The sequence below is a fragment of the Lotus japonicus genome, chromosome 6, assembly GCF_012489685.1.
Source record: "Lotus japonicus ecotype B-129 chromosome 6, LjGifu_v1.2".
In the NCBI taxonomy this organism is placed as follows: domain Eukaryota; kingdom Viridiplantae; phylum Streptophyta; class Magnoliopsida; order Fabales; family Fabaceae; genus Lotus; species Lotus japonicus.
Window position 1 is genome coordinate 65,458,763 of NC_080046.1, and position 13,190 is coordinate 65,471,952.

Below are 13,190 nucleotides of genomic sequence, written 5' to 3' on the forward strand. Positions count from 1 at the left end.
TTAAAATTATCTTAACCAAAAATAATTTTTATCCTATTTTCTCTCTATAAAATAAGGAAAAATATTTTTTTAATTAATAAAACAAAAAATAATTCAAATAATAATTTTTATCTCCATAACCACGAAAATAACACTAATTTTAATTATTTTTATCCAATACACTCATCTATTAATATTATGCTCATGCATTATTATTTGAAAATCAAAACAACACTCAAGATAACCACGAGTCAAAGTCAAACAAACAAGTCAACACAACACAAAAGTCAACATTCTCCTAATAATAATAATAATAATAATAATAATAATAATAATAATAATAATATTTAACTACTAAAATATAGGGTCTTACTGGCGGATTGGCTCGCGAAGCATGACCTTAGTATCTTGGCCCCTGGAATTTTTTAATATTGTCCAGCCGGAGAGTGAACTTTAGTTGATTCTTCTGAAGGACTCTCTAGCGGTGCCTTAGTTTTTTTGGTTTCTGTTGTTAATTTTCTGATGTAAAAAAAATGGAATAAGGAAAGGTTAGGTCCACCCACGTTCACCTCACCATTAATGATATTAGATGAGATAAAAATAAAACAAATGATAAAAAAAAAAGAGAAATTGAATGCAGCCATTCTCGCACAGGAGAAATTACAGCCACCAAAGTCAAGCCTATGAGGCTATGATGATATGGAACCATACGAACAGTGGCGGAACTTGAAGAAAAAATTGAGAAGACCAATTTAACATTTAGATAAAATATATTTTCCTTCATAAAAATAATAATAAATTCATGAGTTAAGGGTCATATTAGTCTCTGTGTTTGATTTTGGTCCATTAGTAAAAAAAAAAGATGATTAGTGGCGATTTTTTTTTACAGTTACTGACAGTTTATAATTCAGTTACTGGTGATTTTTTGACTGAGAGACCAAAATCAAACGGTTTTACAATCACAAAGACTAATATGACCCTTAACCCTAAATTCATTAAAGTTATATATTATTTGCTCTTAGGTGGATAACCCAAAAGAAGGTCCCTAAATTCATTGAAGTTATATATTATTTGCTCTTAGGTGGATAACCCAAAAGAAGGTGGGGTGTTAGGGAGGAGTTGAACCCCTGACCTCTCGGAGATATCAAAATTCACACACCACTGGGACGAGACTTACATTGCTTCAAAGGCCACCATTTATTATATATAAGGTATTCTTAATGCAAAATTTGTTTATACTATCAATTACAAGGCTCCCCTATGTCACCACCAAGTTCCGCCCCTGCCTACAAATTGCTTTCTACCTTCATCTTCTTGAGCAATAAAAAAAAGATTCGAAAGCAAATTCAATATATTCAAAGAGATAGTGATTTTCATTGGGCGTAGTACTTGTCCGTTGCTCCATACATGAATATATATGGCCGTGTTCTTCAGATTAGGCAAAAAAACAAGGTGAAAAAGACATTACAAGAGTTTACACTCTTAGAGCGATGGAGAGAGATACGTGAACACTTATGTGTACATGATCCTAAAAGTAAACCGAAAACAAAAAATGTAAAACCTACTTTTATTGTTTTTAAAATATAGTAAAACCGTCTTGAAATTGGCTTAAAACTGACTTCAACACCAATTTAGCCAAACAGGTTTTTTTTTTCAAAATCACTTTTCAAAACCAAAAACCAGAAACCTGCAACCAAAATTAACAACCCATTGGCCACTCTCATCCCAACCCAAAATTCACTTGTGAACCTCTCAGCTTCAATTTTGTGAACCATGGCGCCAGCGTCAGATCAGTCAGGGTTTCAGTCAATTCCAAATTTGAGAGCAATAGCAATTGCAACCACAGCCTGTTTCCACATTGTGAAATTAATTCAAAATACATGAATTCAAACATATAGAAAGAGTTGAATATGAAATTAGAATAAAGTGCATACCTGACATATCAATATTTGGATCCCACCTTCAAGGAAGAGGGCTCTCCTACCCCACTTATCAACCCCATTAATGGAGACAAGGTTCGCAAACACATTAAAAAGTCCAATGATCACAGCTGACCTGTTGTCTTTATACCCGATAAAGCAAAACAACACAGGTGCGTAAAACATGATCACATTGATGTCGATAAACTGCTGGAACTTTTTGGGGATGAGCGTGGCCATGGAGAGTTGGGACTCGTCACTAGCTGCCACGGGGCCATTAAACTCTGGTCCTTTGAACTCAAGGTCATTTAACTCTAAGAATATGTTTTCCCCCCTGAACATTATCTTCAGCTGGCCCTTGGTCTTGTCCCGTTCGCCTAACACAACCAGAAAATTCAGATAATCTAGAGTGTCAGTTACGTAGAATGATCCCATCATGACTACGAGAGCTGGCATCCACATAGCACCCAAGCACATCCTCCATTCGGGAACCGTTTTGATTTCGGCAAAGACGTAGGTGAACCAATTCGTCAAAAAAATACCGATTGTCATAGCAAATTGGAACCCGATGTTTAGTGCTCCTCTGTATTTGTAGGGAGCCATCTCAGAGAGATACATTGGCATTGACTGTAAAATCAAAATCAAACAGATTTAGAAAATTATATATGTTTCAAATTTTAAATTAATATATATTGATAGATAGATACCTGATTGACAAATCCAAAACCAATGCCGAGCACGATTCGACCGAGAATCAACATCCAAACGTATTCGGCGAAACCACTGAGCATAGCACCAATGTAAAGGAGGAAGCCTCCTAAAGTGGTGGAGCATATACGACCAACGCGACGGGTGACAGTGGGCGCTCCTAGGGAAGACAAAAGCGCCGCTAGGTACAATGACAAGGTGAACATTGTCAGCATAAGACTGTCGTAGTTGTTTGTGAATTTGTCCAAATTCTTCTTCCCACACACAGAAGGGAAGAACTTCAACAGAAACGAATCCATGGAAGTCACGACACCTACACATTCACAAAATTAATTGTTGGAACAAAAGAAACATTAAATTAAAGAAGGTGCAATGTGTTACGTACCTAAAATCCCAATATCATAGCCAAAGATGAGACCACTCGTTGCAGCAGCAGCTATAGACGTTTTCAACACATAGGGAGTAAGGTCTTTCACACCTTTCACAAGGTTCTCCTCCTCAACCCTTTCATACCTTTCACATGTTCTTTTTCCGGCAGACATTTTTCCCACTTACGCAAACAAATTAAGAAAGCAAGTGTGATGAGATGTGAAGTCTATATATAGGAAAATTTGTTTAGGGATAATGTTGCAAATTAAAATAAAATTATCAGCATAAAGATAACGATTAAGCTGCGATATAATTTGTATAAATAAATTTGAAATTGAAACTAAGATGATGGGTAACTAACTAATCTATCACAATCTAGATTTAAATTTTGATCAAGATTCATTTAACTCATATATATGTAGCTAGGAGTATTGAAGTAAATATCAGTTTGTTACATATCTGTTTGTTATTGATAACATTATCTAGTTGTTAGTTCTCCTATTTTTTAGCTTATCTAGTTGTTAGTAGTTCTCCTACTTTATTATTTCCTGGATATGATATATCTATAAGTTAAATCATTCAAATATCTTTTACCATATCTATTGCACAATATAAAGATAAACATTGATAAAGTAACAAGATATGCATTAAACTGTGATATAATTTGTATATATTTGAAATTGAAACTAAGATGATGGGTAACTAACTACTCTATCACAATCCAAGATCATGGTTCATTTAAGTCATATACATCTATCAATTAAATCATTCAAATGAAACTAATATTGCAATAATGTTTCGATGATTTACTTATTGGTATCTATACCGACTAGCATTTTTTCTCGTGCGCTGCACCACAAAGTTTCCTATTATATTTGACACATTAATAAATATTTTGATTATAACTAACTTAAGATACTAAAAATGAAAGAACAATCATAATAAAGATGTAGAGTTCAAAAAAAAAAAAGATGTAGATATTAGAAAAACATAAATTATGCACATGGGACGTACAAATGATTTTTTCATGAAGATGTAAATATATATATTTTAATTTATTAGGTTCGTGACTTACAAAGTGAAACCAATATATATATAGATATATAACTGCACATAAATTAATTTTAAAATTATTAACAGTGCTCTTCAATTATTTGAAATGCACCAAAAAATATATATACTAAAATAAATATTTAAGCCAATTTTCAATCTATATAAAAAAATTAAATTTCTTTAAAAATGAAGTTGACCTATATTATTATGCTTACAAATTTAACATAAAACAATATTGTAAACCAGAGAAAACAACTTAAAATTTATTTGAATATTATTTTTTATATGAAAATATTTTCATTCAAAATATTTCAAGTAAGAATTTCTTCTAAGAATAAAAATCTTAATATACTTGATTGTAAAATGTTCATTCCCGTGTTTTGTATTTTATCACTTAATTTTGTATCCCAAGTTACTTATCATCATTGTAAAAAATTTAATACCCATACAACAAATTTCCCTTAATTTTTATAACCTTCACTTGCAATAATTCCTCTAAAAGCAACTGAAAATTTTCACTTTACACCCTTCAACAACAATTTGCAGTTGGTAACAAAAAAAATTGCAGTTCTCTCTAGTTAATAGTATACATTAGCGTCCTATGCCCTTTTACTATACATGAAAGAACAAAAGAATGTAATTTTTTGAAGACTATCTTAGAAGAGGTTGCTAGCAATAGGCCAACTACATGCCCAGAATAGCATTAGAGCCATATTTTTCAAACTGAATTGAAACTATGAAAGAATAAAATAATTGAAAGAGTAAATAAGGATTAGAACCGCGTAAGGATTGATGCTTTGAACAGTGGAAATTCTTTTTTGAAATTTGAAAAAATATGCTTTCAATTTCAAAGCACCGTTCATGAGAGCATTGCATAGATAATTATGTTGAATCCTGGGAAAGTGGAATAAGAAGTCATATGGCATTTGTGCTTGGGATTCAAATAAATAATGAGTGATTGCCATAACTTATATTTCTAAACCGTGAATAATATAAAGTACACTTGGTCATCAAGAGTGATTGACATTGCTTGAAGTAGAGCCTTAGGCATATAGTGAGGACAATATCAATTCCTTCTTTACAGATTTATTTCCAATTCATCTTCTAGTGGAACCATATGCTTAAACATCAGTACTCCATTATGCATTAGGATTCCACACAACAACATATTATAAAAAGGTACGGAATAGATGACAATTTTTCTCTATAATGAATCTGATGAACAAACACTCCAAGTATAGATAAACACATATGCTTTAGACTTTCTACTAAATACATGCTCCAATCTTTTTTCCCATAAAGATTCTTTTCACCACCTACATATGGAAGAATATAAGAATATAGATGAGTGAGAAATAGAGAGCTAAATCAACAAACTTCAGCTTTCTCATTTATTGACATAGACCCATAGCAAAATACTAGATGATGTAGGTAAACAACCAAAGAGTGAACGATGAGAATTTCTAAAATGACAAATGATGCATGCAACAATAATATAATGAAGTTCAGATCATGCTTCTATTGACATGGATAATGCACTGTGAATTATATGAGCAGAAGATGATTATGAAACATTGGTAATCAGAATTAGCAGCACGAAGGAGTGCTTGTTTTTGCAAATAAATATATAAAAAAAAATTGTGGGAAGTATAAATTCACTTTATAAAGATAATCTGGAAATTCAATAATTAATTTTTCTAAGCTTGTAAAACAAAAAGACCGAACCAATGTTAGATTGTTAAAGAAAACATTAAGGCCCGGTCATTAAGGGATAAAAGAAATATTTGAGTGGTATTGATGTGGTAGGAAATTCGGCATCTTGAGGTTGTTACTAACTTTAGATGCAAGACCAGCAGGTACCTCATCCTCCATAGCAATAAGAACATTTGACAGCTTCATAATTAGGGTCCTATTCTATTCCTTAAAACTAGTGTTTTTTTTTACCTGCGTGTTGCACGGGGAATTTGTCTATTGTATTTGATACATCGATTAATATTTTTAATTATAAAATATTTAAGATGCTAAGAATGTAAGAACAATCATAATAAAGATGTAAATATTTTAAGAGCACAAATTTTGAAAAACATAGAAGTTAATAAGCCAAAAGCTTTAAGTTTTGCATATATGTGAGGTATAACTGAATTTTGTTTGTGAAGATGTATACTCGTGTTGCATAAAATGTAATGTTTTTTTGTTTTAGATATATAACAATACAAAAATATATAATTATTGTTTAAATTATTAAAAATACACTTAAGTTATAGAAAAATGAATTATTTTTTTTAACTCGTACAAATTTTCATTTTTCATGTAACATGTTCCTCCCCGTGACATCTCGTAACTCTAATTTGTTATCACTAATAAACTTAGGTCCTATCAAAATCTAGAAAATCACAATAAAAACTTATAAAATCATAAATTAAATAAAAATCCGAAAATTCAATAAACACACCATAAAAATTGATTAATACTCTCAAAATAAATTAAAAAGAAAATAAAAGACCCAAGATAAAAAATTGATCTCCTAATTGCCATTTGTCTCTGTGATTGACTTGTTGGCTTTCAGAGTTTAAGAGCCTAAATGTGTGAAATTTGTCTTATTCCTAGTTACAACCTACTATTTATAATGTCTGAAATAAAACTGCTAACATAATCCTACGGTTAAGATTCAAACATAGAAAATAACTTCCTAATCATAGCCTTTGATTTCTTGTAACTGTCATCTTCACTTCTGCTTCTACTTTGCTCGATCTCCTTTCTTGAATCAGCACATTCTTCTTGTAACTGTCACCTTCTTGTTTGGTCGAAAAACATCATTTCCTGAATTAACTTGAGACTTGGCCTTCATTTAATTTAAATAGTATCTAGCCCTTTCATAATAAGGGGTTGTCTAAATAACCCATGCTCAATTTTGGGTTATATCACCCAAGGTCTTGTTGTACCAGTTATAATCTGACACGTGTCATCTTATTATCCACATCACTTCTAATATTTTATTTTCGTAATATATATTTTATTATTTAATTTAATTGCATAATAATCCCTACCAATTTAGTTAATAGCTTAGTAATCCTTTAATTTTAAATATATCCCCATTCCCCCATTCACGTTCTTCTTCATAAAAAAGAAATCGTTCTTCCTTTCCTTTCGCCGGCGGCAACAACGACCTAGCGTGGTGCGGTGGTGGATCTCCGGCAACCTAGCCCGCTTCTCCAACCAGCATGCTGATTTGGTTTTCCTCTTCTCCTTAAGTCCTTGTTGATTTGGTTCATTTTTCTTGAATTCAGTTGTTTACAAGTTCAATTTTTCCATACTGTTTTTATATCAGATCTTGATTGTGTTCATGGAATTTGAAGACTTTAAACTGAGTCTAGTTTCTTTTCTGCAATTGTGGTGTTACATTTCTACATTTGTACAAACTGATTTTTATGATGCCCTTAAGCTGTTCGATGAAATGCTTCATTGAAGTGTCTTTGTTCAATTACTTTGTAGTAAGTTTCGTGTCAATCCTGGCTCTGAGTTTGGAGTGTCATGTGATGAAGCAAACAAGTATGTTGGTTTTTTTTTTACTTTGTAGTAAGTATGGCTGATTGAATGAAAATCAGAACTTTTACTTGATACTTCACTCTTGATTTTAAAAACTTTATCTGTTAGTAGATTATAGCTTTTACTTTTTGTAAATATGGCAATGTACTCTGTCAAAGGCATTCCCCATTGGCTATGTTAATTTGGCTGATTCATGAGAGGTATGAAACTATGAATATGATTTTTTTTTTTTAGTATTTTGCTCTTATTGTCAAGTTATTGTTCCTTCCTTATCCAAATCGGTTAAGTTTTCAGAGTTAAACCATGCTTAATAGCTTATATGAGTGGATGGAATATCAAAAGGGTTTGATGAAATAAAACTGATAGCAATAACTAATCATATTTAGCTTGTTCCTCAGTACTATCTTATGTGAACCATGCTCAATATCAAAACTCAAATGGGTTGAAGGAATATCAAAATATATTCTTGCTTAGGGAACTTCCCACACATGAACCGTAGCAATATAAATATCAACCTTTGTTTTGTTGCATTAGACACAAAAATCAGTTTCAAAAAAAAAGACATAAAAATCAATGGTTAAATGATAAATCTTGACATGATCTGCATTTTTTTTACAGTTGAGAAGATTCATTTCCCTTCAAATTCACATGCCTTGATGATGTTAAATATCAACCTCTGGTGTATTTCCCTTCACATTCAATACACTCCCTGGCGACGTAATTTGTTGCTGCCCTGTATCTCCTATCTGACTGGTGCGGTCTATTCTTTTTTCTGTACTGTGCACTCAGCCTGCATAGGCGCTGGTTTAGTGGTGTGGGCTGTGGAATATTTGTAGGCGAGTATTCCGCTTGACCGGGGAAATTGGAAAGGAATCCTGGATAGAATAGTGGTCTACTGCAGTGATGAGTTGCCCCTAATCTATTTATCCCATTGAGTTCTATGTGTGTGCTGATATGCATCTTGTTGAGTTACATGTTCAAAATTTATTAATCTTGGCTCCTTCGTTAGCATCACTGATCCAGGTGGCAGATTTGATGAAGGTAGCTTATTGATTGTGCTGCATAGTGGCTATTGGTCTTGGTTGTTGGAGGATTGTGGCTACCTGTTTTGTCTCTAATAGCTAATAAAATCCACAAAAGTCAACAAGGATTTGTATGCTGCGTGGATCTGCCTTGTTGGCTTTAGGGAGCATTTGAATTACAATGTGATATTTTAGTGCTCTCTTTGATGGGGATGGAGGGATGGTTTAGAATCATGTTTAGGTTCATCTTGTAGCAGCTAAGGTTGTTCTTAGGCATGTCTTGTATTTTATCTTTATCTTTTTAAACTATATATTTGTATTGGGTTGAAGTACCCCTTGTACTTCTCATTCAATACATTGTTTTGCTTATAAAAAAAAACCTCTGATTTATTTGGTTTATTAATGCAGCAACTATATACAATTTGAGTGTGTCATGCATTGGAATTATTGGGATCATTACATCGTCTAAAAATCGACAACCAGGAGCCATAGTCTGCAAGACCTCTCTAGTTGCTGGGATAACAACATGGTCCACGAGCACTTCTCTGTGAATATAGAAATAGAAATAAGAGGAGAAATATTGACATTTTGTTTATAAAGCTTAAGAAACTATGTCAAATCACAAATGAAGAGTGTTATATATGTTACTCTTTTGGAAGTGTATCAGAGAAAATGTATTCAGCAACATCTTTCTTATAGACATCTAGCAGCGGAGTGACGATAGACAAAGAGTTGGTCAAGACCTCCTGACATTACATTAGATAGGAACCCATTAAATCATGTTGTTTTTGTCACACAAAATACTAAGTTGACTAGCTTTTCGTTATTTAGCTTACATTAGTTGGACGATCCATATGAAACGATCGTTTTGCTGTGTAGTGACTCTTATTTAAAGCATTCGGGTTAAATTTGAATAACACTCTACCAGTTGGGAATTTTTCATCACTGATTGAACTTGAACCCTAAAAAAAAGTTAGGAAACCAAGTTTATATATCAACAATTACTACAATGTTATGATTTAAACAAACAAAATGATGTTACCTCAAATTTTTTGTAGAATGTTGGTTGAGGAAGTTTAACATTACATGGTGGTGTATCGTCCTCATTTTTTGCTTTCTTCCCTCTTGAATTGCGTAAATTGTAGTCATGTTTTCTTGTTGCATTTGGCACTTTAACTTCTTTAGCATGACTACTTGCAGTAGCCGGCGATCCTTCAGCCTACACAATAGTATAACATGAGTCTGATTTGAATGTTACATATACACTATTACACAAAATTTTAAAAACCATGAAACCAAATATTTTGGTACATTAGGTGTTGGAGATTTTGTTAATTGAGTATGAGACATGCTGGACATAAACTGCAAATATTACTTAGATACGGTTACTTAGATCCTAAAAAAAATTAATATAACAAATTTTATTATACGAATATACATATATACTTAATAAACAAAACTTAAAAAATTAATATAAGAAATATTTACAAAACATGGATTTACCTTGGTCACAGATAGGGGTGGAAATAGGCCGAGTCGAGCCAAGCTTTGCGTGACCTGCATTCTCTTTTCGTGGCCTAAGTCTGGCCTGTGGCCTATCAATAAGCCAAATTTTGTGGCTTGGCCTGACCTTTTCTAAGGCCTGGCCTACAAACCTTCTTAAAAGCCTATTTAACAGACAATTTTATCAAAAGAAGCCCATTAGGCTGGCGGGCTAATAAGCCTTTTATATATCATTGCACTTTTTTTTCAAATAAAAAAACATGTATCATGGCATTTCAAAAACTAAACTTATATCATTGCAGGAGAGGTGGACTTGGCAGCGGTAGATCGGCAGTGGCGACTGATTGTAACCTGCGTCCTGTGCGGCTGAGGATGTGTTATGTTGAATATGTCTGGAACGTTTCTAATCTAGGTTAGGGTAGGGACTTAGGGTTTTCTTTTATACTAAAGTATACATCAGTTTAAAAAAAATAAATTATATATAATTAAATTAAAATTTATTTATATTATTAATAAAAATAATATATAAGTAGGCCGGTCTATCAGGCCAAATAGGCTTTTTTAAATTGTTTGGGCCTGACCTTTTTAGTTAAACAAGCATTTTAAAAAGCCTAAGCCTGATCTTTTTAATAAACGAGTCAGGCCGGGCCGAGCCTCAAACGAGCCGAGCCATAGGCCTCTGACGAGACGCCTGACCTATTTCCACCCCTAGTCACAGAACATTCGTAGTCTACTTGAGCAAGAACTCTTATCTACAAAATTATACCAATTCTAAAGTCAATTATTTGAATGCAGAAAAATAAATCAAATGTTAAACTTAAATAAATACACTTACCGTTTTAGTTCCTAACCCTCCACTTCGCTCAACTTGTTTTGCAACTTTGTCCAGTTGCTTATCAGTCCAGTAACGAGATGGAAGCTCATTGGTTGTTCTCGGTATGACACCAAATACAAAAGCATGTTCAGTGTGCAACACCTGTAACAAGTTTTAAGCCAATTTTAGTAGTAAACAAAATCAAAATCAAAATCATATTGTAAGCTGATGTGAAAGTTAATGAAATTACCATTTGTGCATACACACATCCAGTGATGCCGGCAGTGATCTTTCGCCGATGGTTTTTAATGCCCTCCACTAGGAAGTTCATTATAAATGTAGCCCAGTTAACTCTACTTAGGTCACTAAAATTACGAAGAGAGAGTGCTATTTGTGGGTGTAATTGGTTCTTGAATGTCGATACCAAAAAAGTACCCAACATAAACAACACAAATTTTGCAGTGAACTCATCAACGAGTAACACTTCAGATAGGAGATCTTCTTTCAAGTCATCCATTTCACATGGCCATTTTTTTAAGTTGTAAAAGTACCCCATTCTCTCAGTGGTTGTTGCGCTTATCCTTTCAGAAATCGAGTGAAAGGTTTGTTCTAGACCACCTTACTTTAATTTTATATTCACTACCAACGTGTGATTTCCATCACCACCACCACCTCTGTCATCAACCGCTAAGTCACGCCCGAAACAACCTCCATCACTACCAGCATCAGTGGTGGTTGACAGCGCTAGCGATTGTCAGAGTCGTCGATACTGTAAGACCACTTAGGCATGTGCCTTAGGTCCCCAGAACAAAAAAATTGGTACCTATAACTAGAAGATTAATATATTAAGTTTCTTTACTATTATTGTCGATTCAAAAGCACTTTAACATTTTCACCTTAATCCCCAAAATGTCTATACACTGCCCTGGCGATAGTGAAGGTGGCGACGACGTTAGTGAAGGTGGTGAAGGCGACGACGACGACTACAACTGTAAGAATGTTGGTGATGGTGGTGGCAATGGTGAAGGTAAGGGAGGTAGGATCGTTGATAGTGGAAATTGAACCAGTGGAGGTCGGGAAAACACATTAGGTCTCATATGGTATGTTGTTTTAGGCATGACGATATAAGCTATCACCACTAACGCCGCCTCGACACCTCCACCATCACACTCTTACACTGCCACCACCCTTTACAGCCACTACACGACCACGAATGCCACCACCACCACCATCACCTTACAACACAGCCAATGCCACAACAACAACCATCCTACAACAGTGTCACCACCACAATACCCTCCACCACCACCCTTCACCTCGAAAACCGGTTTCACATACCTCCACCACCAACATCATCGCCGCGAACACAACTTACCACCACGACATCTTTAAAAGAGTTTGTTTTATTTAAACCAATAAATATTCCTTAACCAAAGTAATTAAAGTAATGTCATTCATATTTAAATACAGTCATAGAGGTGATGGTGGTGGTGGCAATGGAGGTGGTGGTGATGGTAGTCGTGGTAGCACCATGGTTGTGGTGAACGGTTGTGATGGAGGTGATGGTAGAGACAATGGAGGTGGTGGTGGTGGTGGTGGTGGTGGAGAGTGGCGGTAGTAGTAGAGGTGATGGTGGTGGTGGCAATAGAGGTGGTGGCGGTGGTCGTGGAGGTGGCAATGAAGTGGTGGTGGACGGTTGTGGGGGAAGTGATGGTAGAGGTGTAGGTGGTGGAGGGTGGCGGTAGTAGTGGATGTGATGGTGATGGTGGTGGTGGTGACGGTGGTCGTGGAGGTGGCAACCATTTGGTGGTGGACGGTTGTGGTGGAAGTGATGGTAGAGGGTAGATGTGAAGTATCTATAACTTATTTGAAAAATGCTCCCTCATTTAACTTTTTACTTAAAAGTCACTTTTTTTATATTTTCTTTGTAAAAACAATAAGAAGCTTATATTTTAAGAGCTTAAACGTCAAAAATAAGTTGGGTCAAACACTTCCTTAATACTTAAATTTAACATCCCATAATTACTAATTAGTCAACACAAATTTCCGTGGATCTTGCTTCCACATGTAAGTATGTCAACCCCTGTAACTTTTATTTAAAAAAACACCATGTATATCAAGTTTCCGTTTAAAAGAGACATCAAATCCTTTATTATATGTATCTCAGTGTTTCCATGAATCATTGTGCAAATCAGCTGTGTATCCATTTTCATTCACCCCAAATCAAGTGCGTTACAGATTTCAATTGATTCACTTAGATTATCATTCTCAAATCCT

General features: G+C 34.3%; 1 protein-coding gene and 1 long non-coding RNA gene across 2 annotated transcripts; one reads left to right on the plus strand and one right to left on the minus strand.

Moving 5' to 3' along the window:
- Positions 1-1,259: 1,259 nt before the first annotated feature.
- On the minus strand, positions 1,260-3,151 carry LOC130723983 (sugar carrier protein C-like). The gene is made up of 4 exons (XM_057575137.1): positions 2,992-3,151; positions 2,606-2,919; positions 1,914-2,525; positions 1,260-1,826 (listed from the first exon to the last, which is right to left on the minus strand). Exons 1-4 carry the CDS (start codon positions 3,146-3,148, stop codon positions 1,782-1,784), a joined length of 1,128 nt encoding a protein of 375 aa, XP_057431120.1. The 5' UTR covers positions 3,149-3,151; the 3' UTR covers positions 1,260-1,781.
- Positions 3,152-6,971: 3,820 nt separating this feature from the next.
- On the plus strand, positions 6,972-9,281 carry LOC130726480 (uncharacterized). Its single transcript, XR_009014872.1, has 2 exons — positions 6,972-7,260; positions 8,193-9,281. It is a non-coding gene; the product is annotated as an uncharacterized LOC130726480 (long non-coding RNA).
- The last annotated feature ends 3,909 nt before the right edge of the window (positions 9,282-13,190 follow it).

Bases quoted from the DNA above. Each gene is read 5' to 3' on its own strand.
- LOC130723983 (XM_057575137.1), bottom strand. From the start codon at position 3,148: ATGTCTGCCGGAAAAAGAACATGTGAAAGGTATGAAAGGGTTGAGGAG. The intron at 2,920-2,991 runs GTACGTAACACA...GTGAATGTGTAG, and splicing joins CTATGATATTGGGATTTTAG to GTGTCGTGACTTCCATGGAT. The intron at 2,526-2,605 runs GTATCTATCTAT...TTGATTTTACAG, and splicing joins GTTTTGGATTTGTCAATCAG to TCAATGCCAATGTATCTCTC.